Genomic DNA, 13,075 nt, shown 5'->3' on the forward strand with positions numbered 1-13,075 from the left:
GGTGTATTTTATGAATCCACACAGCAACACATGTGTTCACAGGATTTTTCCAGAGTTTTCCCGCCAAGTATCCATTATAAATGTACTATATAGTCTTTTAGTTTCAAGTAAAGTATAATGGTCAAATCAAACTGGCGTTACAAACAGGTCACGTGATATCGTCAAGCCAGTCCTGCAGTAACGGGGCACGTGATCTTACGCCAGGGTCTTCCGGTCTTTCAACTTAAAATATGATAAAAATACGGGGGTAACATAACACCACCTATACAAAACCCAGTATATAACTGTAAAGTTACTGTGAGTAATCGATTATGATAATAGTAATGTCACTTTGTATTATGGCAATAGTTGTGGGAGTTAGAGATCAGAGAGTAACTTCACTATGATTATACAGTGTTGTGTTCGAAATGTCATTTGTGGTCTGTTTGATTGTTTGACAAAAGTTTATGAGCCGAAACAACGCCTACAAATTTTGGATTGAGCTCTTCAGGATTCCGTATTTTATTTTTTCATGATGGTGAAGAGAAGAAGAGTTAGGAATTCGAAACTTCCGCTCTTACAATCTTTTACCATTAATTTTAATAAAATGATAACTCATGCGATCGATTTACATGTGTTTTCGAAAGTCAGTCTATAATTGTAAGCGAACACACCCCATAAAATAGGATTACTTATCAAGGTTTTAAAACAATACAACAAGAGTAAATGATTGTTCTCCAATTGACAGGATCAAATTCTCAGAGAGATCACTGCGGAATTTCTTCAACCATAAAAAGAACGATTTTTTTATTCAGTTATTTTGTTCGTATATAAAAATAAATAGCCTTATTAGTTAGAATTTACCATTCATACATCACCACTGTATGGTAATCGACACCGGAACTAGGTACACCCCTGAAGCGAGAGTGAGAAAATCATGATTTGAACAGAGGTGTAGCATTTGTCGCTTTTACCTCGATTTTGAGATGCTTTTGAATACTGACGTTTGGCACACGTGTTTTCCGAGATTATATCTCGCAAACACCAATTGATTATATAAATGGTTTTGAAGAAGTGTCGCAAAAAAACCCCTCCGAGATAAAACATTTGAAATTAGCCGTACACATCCTCCTTCGTTGTGTCGGTACACCATTACGATTTGGACTGAAGCCTTTTGACATAAATGAGACGAGGTGAGAAGTATTTTCCTTGTTGAATCTACCCTTTATATATTATAATAGGAGTAATGTAGTACTAAATTATGTATTTATGGGCGATGGAAAGTTCTTTTCTCAGCATCTGTTTTAACGACATGCGATTTATGTAAATATTGTCCTTAGTGTGGTGTGCATGTTCACATCAGTCAAGTTTTTTTTGCGACATTTCTGAATATGATGTCTATAATAAATAACCTCTCGAATACACATATAGAAAATGTAATAAAGAATACCACAAATATACAATACAACATACCTTGTAACACCATTCACACTTCCATCATAAAACCCCAGCCACACCTCATCATTTGACGTTATGGTGATGGAACACCGGTACATAATCCTGTGTCGGTAGTATGGTAGTCATGGGGACACAGTCTATGGACAACAGCTGGACACTCCTACTGTAGGCCCTCACATATAATGAACTATCTAAAAAGGGCCGAAGAAGAAGTCGGTGATGGCATACAATCCGTATCCGGTTTGTAGTATGTAGTAATCAAACCACTCCTCCCCCCCTACAGCGACCCTTTGCCCGTTACCTAGAATATCGTAATCCCACCTTAACGTTCAGGTTTGAATTCAGTAGAACCAGGTGTGACTGTTTGAACACGTCTGATATCGTTTATCACCCCAACAACATCACCATTGGTCCTCACTCTCGTTGGATAGTTAAAAAGGAAATTTTCCTCGTCTGTCCATGTCGAGCGCGCCCCTTCTCCCTGTACCTGGGCAGAGTAACATGACAATACTCTCTCACTTGTCGGCGGTGACGATAGTATCCTGGACTGATCCCACATCAGTGTTACTTAGAGGTTCACCTTCAGTTGACATACATATGTAACTGCGCGGGTACAACATCTCCAAGTGGGAGAAGAGTGAGGTGACCTATCCAGACGACAGTTTGACCAGTATGAGATATCTCTGTCCTCTAAACCAACATATCAATAGATGTAATCGTCATTAACAATAGTCAAACCAATGACAGCGGAGTTGAACTTCCCAGTTTTCTCTCTTGTGTCCATGTTTTGCATTTAAAGAGTTTATCCCCCGTTCAACCCGCGGAACTATTCTTATCCAGTGATTTATCTCCGACAGCTACAACACCTCTGGCTGACAGACTTAAGACGTAGAATGTAGAAAAGACGTGATCGGGTCTGGACAGTTCTTCCTACCATGGCTGAAGAACACATACCGATGACAAAATGGGATTACCTTTGTAAGTTGACAAGGACTTACAATGTTTTGCTATCTGGGCTCGCCCTGTAATGACGCTATTTCCTCCATCACAGAAGCTGTCCCACCAAACATCAGTTTCAACTGACTATCATTCACCTTGCCCCAGTAGTAAAATCCGATGGTCTCTAATTTTAGGAAGTGGATCCCGAATCCAGATCTGTTATTTCTACTAGTTTTTGTAGAATCTTCTATCACTTTGAAGTCGTCTTTTTTCCATCAATCAGTACCCGTGATTATTTGTCGCTGTGCTTGTTTTACGTTTTCTTTTCTAATTTACCTCTAGACCCCTTGTCAGTTTCTTCGTGTTGCAGTTTTGACCAAAATTTTTTTGGTGTCACTCGGCCTCGTATTGGAGATTTTAAACTTAACTGCCATCTTGGTAACAGCGTCGATGATTTCTTCCTTTTGTTTTTATCGATTCGTTTATACTCTTTCCTTCTGATCACTTCCTGTTGTGTGTTTGTAGTTTCAGCATCCTCATTTATATCTGATTCTAAACCTCGAAGCAAAATCGACAGTGTTCGGCTTCTTCCGGTACTAGTTTTTTTTATTTGATGTCGCCTGAGCAACTTCCCCCGCAGTTTCTCGAACACGTGAGTGCCTTTGTGTATGTCGGCCGTCATACATTCCACACATACCAGAGTGGTACCACATGTGACACATACCAATACTATCTGAGACCCCGGATGTTTAGGACAATCCATGATCGGTTGATTGAATTACACTTGTTTACGAATGGTTTCTGAACAGTTAGATTTTAAGGAATATGAATAATATCGATATAGACTGAAAAATAAAAATTAAATATTTAAACCTTTATAATTTTAATGGTAATGCTTCGAAATTTTGCGGGAAAATACGGTCATAATGTGACATTAAAAATATTCGAGTATCATTCTACATTTGTATATAACCATTTCGTAATGGTAACACACGAAGCGTTTGCTTAAAGTAGATTTAAACGTATAATTTAATACGCAACGCAACGTCAATATCGCTATTGAGTTTTCGTGCCATTCTCGGATTTAATTTTTTTTCAAAAACAAATATCGAAATCATCGACCAATCAGAAAGTGAGATGTAATATGCAGACGAAGAAGAATTCGGATTAACAGTATTTTGAGGCGATATTTCTTTTAAGTTGGGGGGAGGAGGATTCCGACAATGTGGCCATAGTTTGTATTTCAAATATTTGTACTAAGATGACACTGATACGACGTTATTCTATTATTCAAAAAGTAATTCGTGCCAACTTAATTATTTTTAACAATCAATTGACCGGAAGGTCATATTCCACAAGGGGATACCAACGTACACGTATATGTGTTCATCACCTAGCGTGTTTATAAAGAGGATTGATCACACGTACTATAGTAACAATAGAGGTTACGAAACAAGTAATTGTTGAATAAAGTATTTATTCCACACATGTGAGTTACTTGACGGATCGCTGTCAGTCAAACCATAGGTATTTAGCACGCTGGTAAGTCAAAGACCCCCTATAGACTAATATTAGAGAAAAGTAAGGAACTCCTCCGTGATGCAAAATTGGGTAAAAGTGTTGTACTGAACTATAGTCTACTTTTTTCACAAACAGCCTCGAAACTTGAAAAAATTGACGAATTTCCCTTAGTCGGACACGATCGAGAACATTTTTGCAAACGAAAATGTCTATTCGCTACACTGAAAATACGGCAGCCTACAAAAACTGGTTTTGACATAAACAAACATCAGGTGAAAACAAACGTATTTACTTGTTTGACGCTTCGTTTGATTCCCCCTCTTGTGGTCCTTATGTCGTTTTTCCGCGCTAATAGTTATCCGGGTCAGGTTGACGGCCATTTTACCACTATCTTGAAAGTTTAAAGGAATATTTTGCTATAAACTTTTTCTATGAAGGGTTTAATTTGGCAAAAAATGGCTGAAAATGGCAAATTGTGTAGCTCAAAATTAAGGGGTAGGGGTAGCATATGTTGTCATTCTAAGAAAAAAATATTAGTCTCATAAATCAAAACTGGTATAGTTTTAAAGACGACTACTGGAAAATAAATTCTACAAACATCCATATATATCAAACGCTTCATTAGGAAATTATAGCTTTAATATCTTGCATATGGTCAAAAGCGGCAAAATTCCCATAAAATCAAAGATTTTGTCAACTGGGTATCTTTGAGTGACAATAGCTCAAAAACCACCATACGGACATTTTTATTTTCTTCCATTTTGTTTTTGGTATGAACTCCTATTTCCAAAAATCTATATGGGAAAAGATGTTTAATACAAGAACATTTTGACTTCTTAGACTTCTTAAGAAAAAGGTAAAAGTGCTAAAATTACAGTAAGGGACATCCACATGTATGCTCATATTTTCTTTAAGAACAAAAAAGTACAGCAAAAAAAGTGCTAAAAATGCTGCGCATGATGTTAAGGATGTACACCTACTGAAAGTCAAAAAAAACATATGTTCATACCATCAGAAAATGGAGTGTCTTGTTTTTTTGAGCTATTGTTACTCAAAGTACCAAGTTGACAAAATCTTAGAATTTTTCGGATTTTTGCCGTTTTGACCATATACACAAGAGTTTAAAGCCATAATTTCCTAATGAGATGTTTAATATGTATGGAAGTTTGAAGAATTTATTTTCTTGTAGTCTTCTTTAAAAATGTAACAGGAGAGGAGAAAATGTAGCGGCTAGACCGGGATTCGAACCCGGGACCCTCTGAATACTAGCCGAGTGTTTCTACCGACTGATCAAGCTACCTGGTCACCGATGATCGACCCAGTACAATACCGCTACAAAAATATACAAGTTTTTGATTAATAAGACTCATATTTTTTCTCAGAATAACAACATATGCTACCCCTAACTCCTTAATTTTGAGCTACAAAATACACCATTTTCAGCCATTTTTGTCAAATTAAACCCTCTATAGAAACAGTTGTGGTATTAAACTTTTGTTAATATTTTGCATATCAATAGGGAATGGGTTGTTCTTTCTAATTAGGCAGAAAAAAGGGGGGTCAGTGTGCTTACTTTTTTGCCCCATTTGAATATGAGTTATTTTTCAGTATTTTAGAGTAAAAAATAAAAGTGCTCATATCACCATTATATGTAAAAATAAAGTGACAAAAGCGTATCACTCACGCAATAATGCTCAATATCTTAATAACCACGAACCTAGTAAAGATTAACAGCAAAAATTAGCTCGATACAGCTAAAAATGCTGGTGCAGTGATGATTTAAGTAAAAACAATCTCAGTAAAAAATAGTTAAAACTATGGCTCTACTCAAAGAGGAAAAAGACACAATTTCAAAATGGCCGCCATATGGGCCATTTCTTAAAATCCATGTAGAAAAAAAATCTTCTGAAAATAGAAATGTAATATTTTGACAAAAATTTGCATGTGGCAACTTGCTAGAGATATTGATAAAATATCTTTGAAAATCTCATAACCTCTTTGATCTTTGTCGAAACGAGACTTCAACGGGACTGAAACCTCAGAAGAATACATCCTTAAGTAAAACCAATTTCAGGAAAAAATGGTAAACTGTGGACTCATAGCGAAAAACTACACAATTTCAAAATGACCGCCGCCAAACGGTCGATTTCTTAAAATCCCGGTATGAAAAATCTACTACAAATAGCAATTTGCAACTGGCTACTTGCTACAGATATTGATAAATTTAAATGTATTTGAAAATCTCATAACTTCTTTGATCTATGTCGAAACGAGACTTCAACGGGACTGAAACATCAGAATACATCCTTAACCGCAGTTTGTTCATAGATCTAGAGTGGCGGTCAGACCAGAACAGTATGATACGTCAATCGATCATTGAAGACGTTGATAAAAATATGACGTCACACTGAGAAAATATATTTTCACTAAAAGCCATGTCAGCAAATCAGAAAAGTACAGATTCTATACCACGTTCTAGTTCAACAGCTACAATGTACATTTGGTTTCCCATTTTGGTAAAATGACGTTTTAAAGGCCCAAATATTAAAATTTTCTAACATAAGAAATACTTAATGATCTTGATGGGGATTGATGAGGACTGATTGGGATAATTAACTTTTTACCGCTAAACTCATTAAATAAATTTATTATTTTGAAATTATACTCACGACTGTTAGTTGGATCGTTTAAATCTGACTTAAGTCCGCTTTGTTAGCCTGTTACACAATGTTGCGCTTAGTGAAATAAACGCCCCGTACAAAGTTTAACTTTGATCAGTCGTTATCATTTAGAAACATAAACCACCTAATCAATCCACTGTAAACCTTCTCTAGCTGGATATGTTTATCTGTATATAGGTCAATTATCTATGTAGGCCTATCAAAATAGGTTTGAACACACAATGTTGCATAAATGACATCATTATTCACTGTGAGGGGGCAGTCAAGCTTAACTATTGACTCATATCTAAATTTTGACACGCATATTAGAAACATATGTCTAAAAAACATCCAGGCAGATAAATGTCCATGGAGGTCTTGAAAGGTACCTAACCTTGGATGGACGTAAGGCCATCTATCATGCTTTTGTGATGTCCTCTGGTCTGGCACTTTTGCTCACAATCAAACTCCCAGAAACTTGAGAAAGTCCATTTAGAGCACTGAAGTTTGTATATCAGGATTTTAAATCAAGCTATGAATCCCTTCTTGATAGAGGAATTTTTTTCTACTTTACATATAAAATAGGCTTCGGATTTTAGCCATTGCAACTTTTTAAGAATTTATACGGAACTAGTCCATGTTTTTTACAAGAACTTATCCTTGAGAAACAGTCCTCTTACTCTTTTATATACATTAAAATTTTAGATGTGCCTAGAGCAACTATTAAATATGGTTGCAACAGTTTCAGTTTTTTAGCAGCTGTATCAGATCAACAACATCTTTTAGAGATTTAAAAAACATTATTTCAATTTGGAATGGTGCAAACTGTAAATGTACTATGTGTAAATGAAAACCTTTGCACCAATAGAAACAATAGTCCCACACAAACCTTATCGGGTATCACGTGGTACGTATGAATTAGTTCCCATTATGAAATCCTTCACTCTAGAGTTTGATGTTATCCTTGATCAGATAGGACTTTAAACCACTTTATCTGTGATGCAAACGTGGAAATCCATTAACTTATATATCTCTTTGTCATTTTGAAAAGGATAATTCTTTTTCCAGATGATGAATTACTTTTTGAATTCTTTCTGAACAATTTGAAATATCATTCTGTTATCATATTCAAAACTATAACTCATTTTTAAAGATTGCCCATCTTTGAAAGAAAAAAAAATCAATTATTCAGAAAGGAAAATCAGGGTTAGAAATTAACACTAACATTCTTGCCAAATGCGAGTTGGGTTTTTGAATGGCGAGTGGAAAAAATATTGTGCTTGCATTTTTTGGCGAACGGGTGCATCATTCGTCATCTAAATACATATACAGTTACTAAGTATTCCAATCAATACGCCTCTCATAAATTGTGTGCCAAAGTATAGTCTTAATGATTAGTGAAACGAAAGCACAACGTTCCACACAAATAGTGCAACAATCTTGTCGACGCTTGTAAATACTGTATACCTTCAAGCGGCGTCTTCAAAAACAATGACTTTGATTTGGTATGGACAAATTCAGAGGTGTTCTGCAAACAGTCCTTCTTTCAAATGTTTTAAGTAGATTACTAAAATTGTTGACATAACAAAGTTCTTTCAGTCGTGCAAAAGCGTGCACAAAAAGAAAAAAGACTACCAATCCTACACTGTTATTTACAGTTAAGCTTAGACAAAAACAAGTGACACTTGAATCATATGTAAGTTTTTCAAAGAAATTATTTTCACAAACTGCCACATAATAGTAATTCTGAAAATAAAAGGTTGTTAAACTACAATAGTATAGTGACACTAAAAATGTAAAACACTTATTGCTATATACAATAAATAAATATAATAGTTATCTATGAATTTTGTTGCTTTCAATAATACTTTTGAAGTGGCAAGTAAGGTTCTGATTGGCAATTTGAAATTTTACTAACTTGAAAAAGTAAATTCTACCCCTGAAAATCTGATAATATTTTGAAAAATGTTATTACACAATATTCAATAGTGAAATTTGTATAATTCTTGTGTGAAGCATACTTATCTTATAATGGGAAATAGATAAAAATAATAAATTGGTTTGAATGGAGGAAACATTTTATTGGTAGTACAGGTTTAAGCCTACAAGAGTTGACAACCCTTACTTTATTTTTAGCTCCATAAGTTTAGTATCACCTTATTATTTTAAGTGTAAGTGTACAGGAGTTACCTCCCTTTATTCTGTTTCCAGATAGAACTGATACAGATGAAGAGACAGTTACAGCAGGAGAGACTAGCCAGGGCTAAGTGTGACAAAAAGATCATTGAGGTTAGTAGTTTTTAGGTCACCTGAGACGAAGTCTCAAGTGACCTATTCTAATCGCCTTTTGTCCGTCGTCGTGCGTCGTCCGTCGTGCGTCGTATGTCCGTAAACAATTTACATTTTCGACTTCTTCTCCAAAACTGCTGAAGCAATTTCAATGAAATTTAGCACAAACCTTCTAAGGCATAAGGCCAATCGAAATTGTGAATTATATGGTCCCTACCCCCCCAGGGAGCTATGGGAGGGGCCAAAAGGGGTAAAATTGACTAAAATTTCAAAAATCTTCTTCTCCACTCACAGATGTGATGGAATTAAATACTCTTCATAGATAGAAAGGTCATAAGGTCCTTTACAAAAATTGTGAATTATATGACCCTGGGGTCTCAGGTTTCCCCCTGGGGAGGGGGTTAAGTTTACTATAGTTTATATAGGGAAAACACATTTTTGAGTATTATTTTTATTTTCCATTTGTAATAGGAAATGAGTCAAATATTGTCAGAATTATCAGTATGAGATTGCCATTGAATCCTATTAACCAATTTTCCATGACTGACCCCCAGGGGCCTTAGGGGCGGGGTCAAAAGGGGTCCAATAGGCTATAATTTCAAAAATCTTCTTCTGAAATTCTGGAAATGGTAGAATCACATACTCTTCATAGATGGAAAGGTCTTGAGGTCCTTTACAAAAATTGTGAATTATATGACCCTGGGGTCTCACGTTTCCCCCTGGGGAGGGGGTCAAGTTTACTATAGTTTATATAGTGAAAACACATTTATGAGCATTTTTTGCTCAATTTTAATACGAAATGAGTCAAACTTGTTTAGAATTATAAGCATGAGATAACATTTTAATATCATATCTATATTGGTCCTGGTCAACCCCCTCGGGGCAGAGGGGCGGGCCAAAAGGGGTAAATAGGCTAAAACTTTAAAAATCTTCTTCTTAAATACTGGAAATGGTAGAATCAAATACTCTTCATAGATGGACAGGTCTTAAGGTGTTTTATGAAAATTGTGAATTATATGACCCTTGGGTCTCAGGTTTCCCCCTAGGGAGGGGGTTAAGTTTACTATATATAAGTTTATATATGGAAAACACATTTTTGAGCATTATTTAGTCATTATAATAGGAAATTAGTCAATTGTAGTCAGAATTATCCCTATGTGATGGCCATTGAATCTTATTACCAAATTTTCCATGACTGATCCCCAGGGGCCTTAGGGGCGGTCCCAAAACCGGTCAAATATGCTAAAACTTCAAAAATCTTCTTCTGAAATTCTGGAACTGGTAGAATCAAATACTCTGCATAGATGGAAATAGTCCTTTACAAAAATTGTGAATAATATGACCCTGGGGTCTCATGTTTCCCCCTGGGGAGGGGGTCAAGTTTACTTTAGTTTATATAGGAAATACACATTTATGAACATTATTTGCCTATTTTTCATAGGAAATTAGTCAAACTGGGTTAGAATTATTAGCCTGAAATAGCATTTTAACATCATATCCATACTGGTCATGGCTGACCCCCAGGGGCCAGAGGGGCGGAGCCAAAAGGGGTCAAAATGGTAATTTCAAAAATCTTCTTTTTGAATTCACAGATTTGATGGAACCAGATACTCTTGATAGATTGGAAGGTCTTAAGGCCCTTTACAAAAATTTGTGAATTTCATGGCCCTGGGATCTCAGATTTTCCCCTAGGGAGGGGGTCAAATTTACTATAGTTTATATACTAGGAAAACACATTTAGGAACATTATTTGCTTAGTTTTCATAGGAAATTAGTCAATCTGGGTTAGAATTATTAGCCTGAGATAGCATTTAACATCATATCCATATTCGTCCTGGCCGACCCCCAGGGGCGAGAGGGATGGGGCCAAAAGGGGTCAAAATGGATAACATTTCAAAAATCTTTCGCCTGAATTCATAGATTTGATGGAACTAAATAATCTTCATAGATTAAAAATTTATAAAATCACTGACTGACTTCAAGGGCCTGATGGGCCAATATATATTTATAGTGTTTATATGCATGTCTTTGTTTCATTCTGTGTCTGAACTCAGGTGACCGCTAAGGCCCATGGGCCTCTTGTTTTTATCTATCATAGTTTTACACTATATTTATAGTTAGGACAGTTATGAGAAATCTATCTTAAGCTGCACAAAAATTAAGAAAAATTCTTCACTTTCAGGCATTGAAAACATAACATGTCATACGCAGCCGCGCAAATCCCCCATGAATAGATCACAAATCGTTATCATTGACGGCCTGATTTTATATGGTGATAAATCAAAAGACCCCTCTATCAGATAATAGCAGGTTGTTTTCATAATAAAGTAACTTATATATAAACCATGCACTCATCAAAATACAGACTGTGGATTCTCTTGATGTGGCATTTGTACAACATTTTGTGAAAGTCTTACTCTTTTGTTTACAAGTTTGTGACCCTGATCATTTGGAGGAAATAGAATGTGTCTTTTCTAATTATATGGTGGAAATACTGATCTGTTCATTTTACAAAATAATATGTATATATGATAGAAGATGATTTTTATGTAATCCAGGGTTCACAACCAAATGATTAGCTTATCACTTTGGCAATCCTGATCCAAATTTTCTATACATACATGGATTGTATGTTGTCTGAAGCTACCACAATTATGATCCTGTTCAGATGATCCAAAATAATCATGTCTTACAACCATTTTGTTATACAGTTGTCTATAGAAAATCGGCGACTACAGGATGATTATGATCGATTGAGACGGAGTCAGTTCGGAGGCGGAGGTCCAGGTGGTAACATCCTTGACGATGACAGCACGTTGGAGAGTATAGAGGGCGCCTTCAAACAATTCCATCAGTTCCTCGACCTTCTCAAGGATGCAGGGTAGGTGTCAAAATGCTAATGGATTTAGCACCAATGTAAGATGGTCATTTCCGATGATAACTTAATTGAAATAACAATTTTCATTGAATTAATTCAATTGTCTGGTTTTGAGAGCATGACTGTTTCCATGAAGAACATCAATATCATTTTAATTATACTAACCTTGTATGATGACCATTGATACTGTGTTTCAGCCTTGGACAGCTAATCACTATGGCCGGACTTGACCACAAGGAATCTCCGTTTGTCAGTGCTAGTCAGCTCCCAGTGACCAAAGGACAAAGCTACAGTCAGCAACCCAAATCTTCTACGCCATACAACAACTCTACAGCAAGTCGTATCCCACCGCGACCCGCCAAACCTATCACTAAAACCAACGGTTTCCTAGGAGACATCTCTTCCAGCAATAAAGTATCCACCTCCGGATTCTCTGGTGGAACGTTTAGTGTTCCTGCAGCCAAAGACCCTACTATGGCGGGGCAGTATGAAGGGACATACAACATGGCTGATCAGGCCAAGCATGACGAGTTGTATGAGAGAATATTACAAGAAACTTCAAATGCTTTCAATCATAACCGTGTGGAGGCCGCATTAGCCTGCGGGAAATCCCAGGGTGAGGGGGACACAAAAAAATTACTTAGAAAATGGCAACAGCCACGACAAAGCAAAGGAGTGGAGTAAGAAACTAGGAGAGGAAATAGTGTTTGATGCTAGTGAAGTGGACGATTCTTCTAAAGGTAGTCGGCCTGTACCACTGCCGCGGGGAAAGTCGTCTGAGGACGATGGTCCTGATTTACAAAAAGAAAAATCAGCGGACAGTAATAAGGCTGCTGAGACAGCAGGCCCGGTCCAAGGGAAGGGTCACGCATGAGTGATATATAACTACAGTATGGATAGTTTTGAACAGTCATACTTGAGTGAGCGAGGGGGAGGTGGTGAGATTTGACGGTGATTTTGACACATACGGCAGTTCGCCCTCACCTCCGCCACAAATTATAGAAAGTGAAGACAATGACTTTTAGGAAACTATTTAATATTGTATTTAATACTTTACTAACTTTTATGCATGCTCATGAAAATAGGAAAAATCTGTAGTATTTTGGTAAATTATCTGTTTATTCATTTTTTATATCAAGCATACAAATCTTCTTTGGCTGTGGTTTCTGTGCATGCAGTGGTTTGAACACTATAGATGGTATTTACAAAATTCATGTTTCTGTCCTCAATATAATTAATGAGATTATCACTCATTATCCGTCCCAAACATGCTGTTGTTTTAAGTACTGATCTGTATCTGTGAAATATTTGGCAAAATTTGGATAAACTAGAGGTGTGAGTTGGTTAATGT

At 36.3% G+C, this 13,075-nt stretch overlaps 1 protein-coding gene across 1 annotated transcript; it reads left to right on the forward strand.

The window, feature by feature from the left end:
- Positions 1–8,768: 8,768 nt before the first annotated feature.
- On the forward strand, positions 8,769–12,561 carry LOC138306128 (uncharacterized). Its single transcript, XM_069246496.1, has 3 exons — positions 8,769–8,846; positions 11,558–11,727; positions 11,922–12,561. Exons 1-3 carry the CDS (start codon positions 8,784–8,786, stop codon positions 12,406–12,408), a joined length of 720 nt encoding a protein of 239 aa, XP_069102597.1. The 5' UTR covers positions 8,769–8,783; the 3' UTR covers positions 12,409–12,561.
- The last annotated feature ends 514 nt before the right edge of the window (positions 12,562–13,075 follow it).

This window comes from Argopecten irradians, chromosome 13 (genome assembly GCF_041381155.1).
Source record: "Argopecten irradians isolate NY chromosome 13, Ai_NY, whole genome shotgun sequence".
NCBI classification, from domain to species: Eukaryota; Metazoa; Mollusca; class Bivalvia; order Pectinida; family Pectinidae; genus Argopecten; species Argopecten irradians.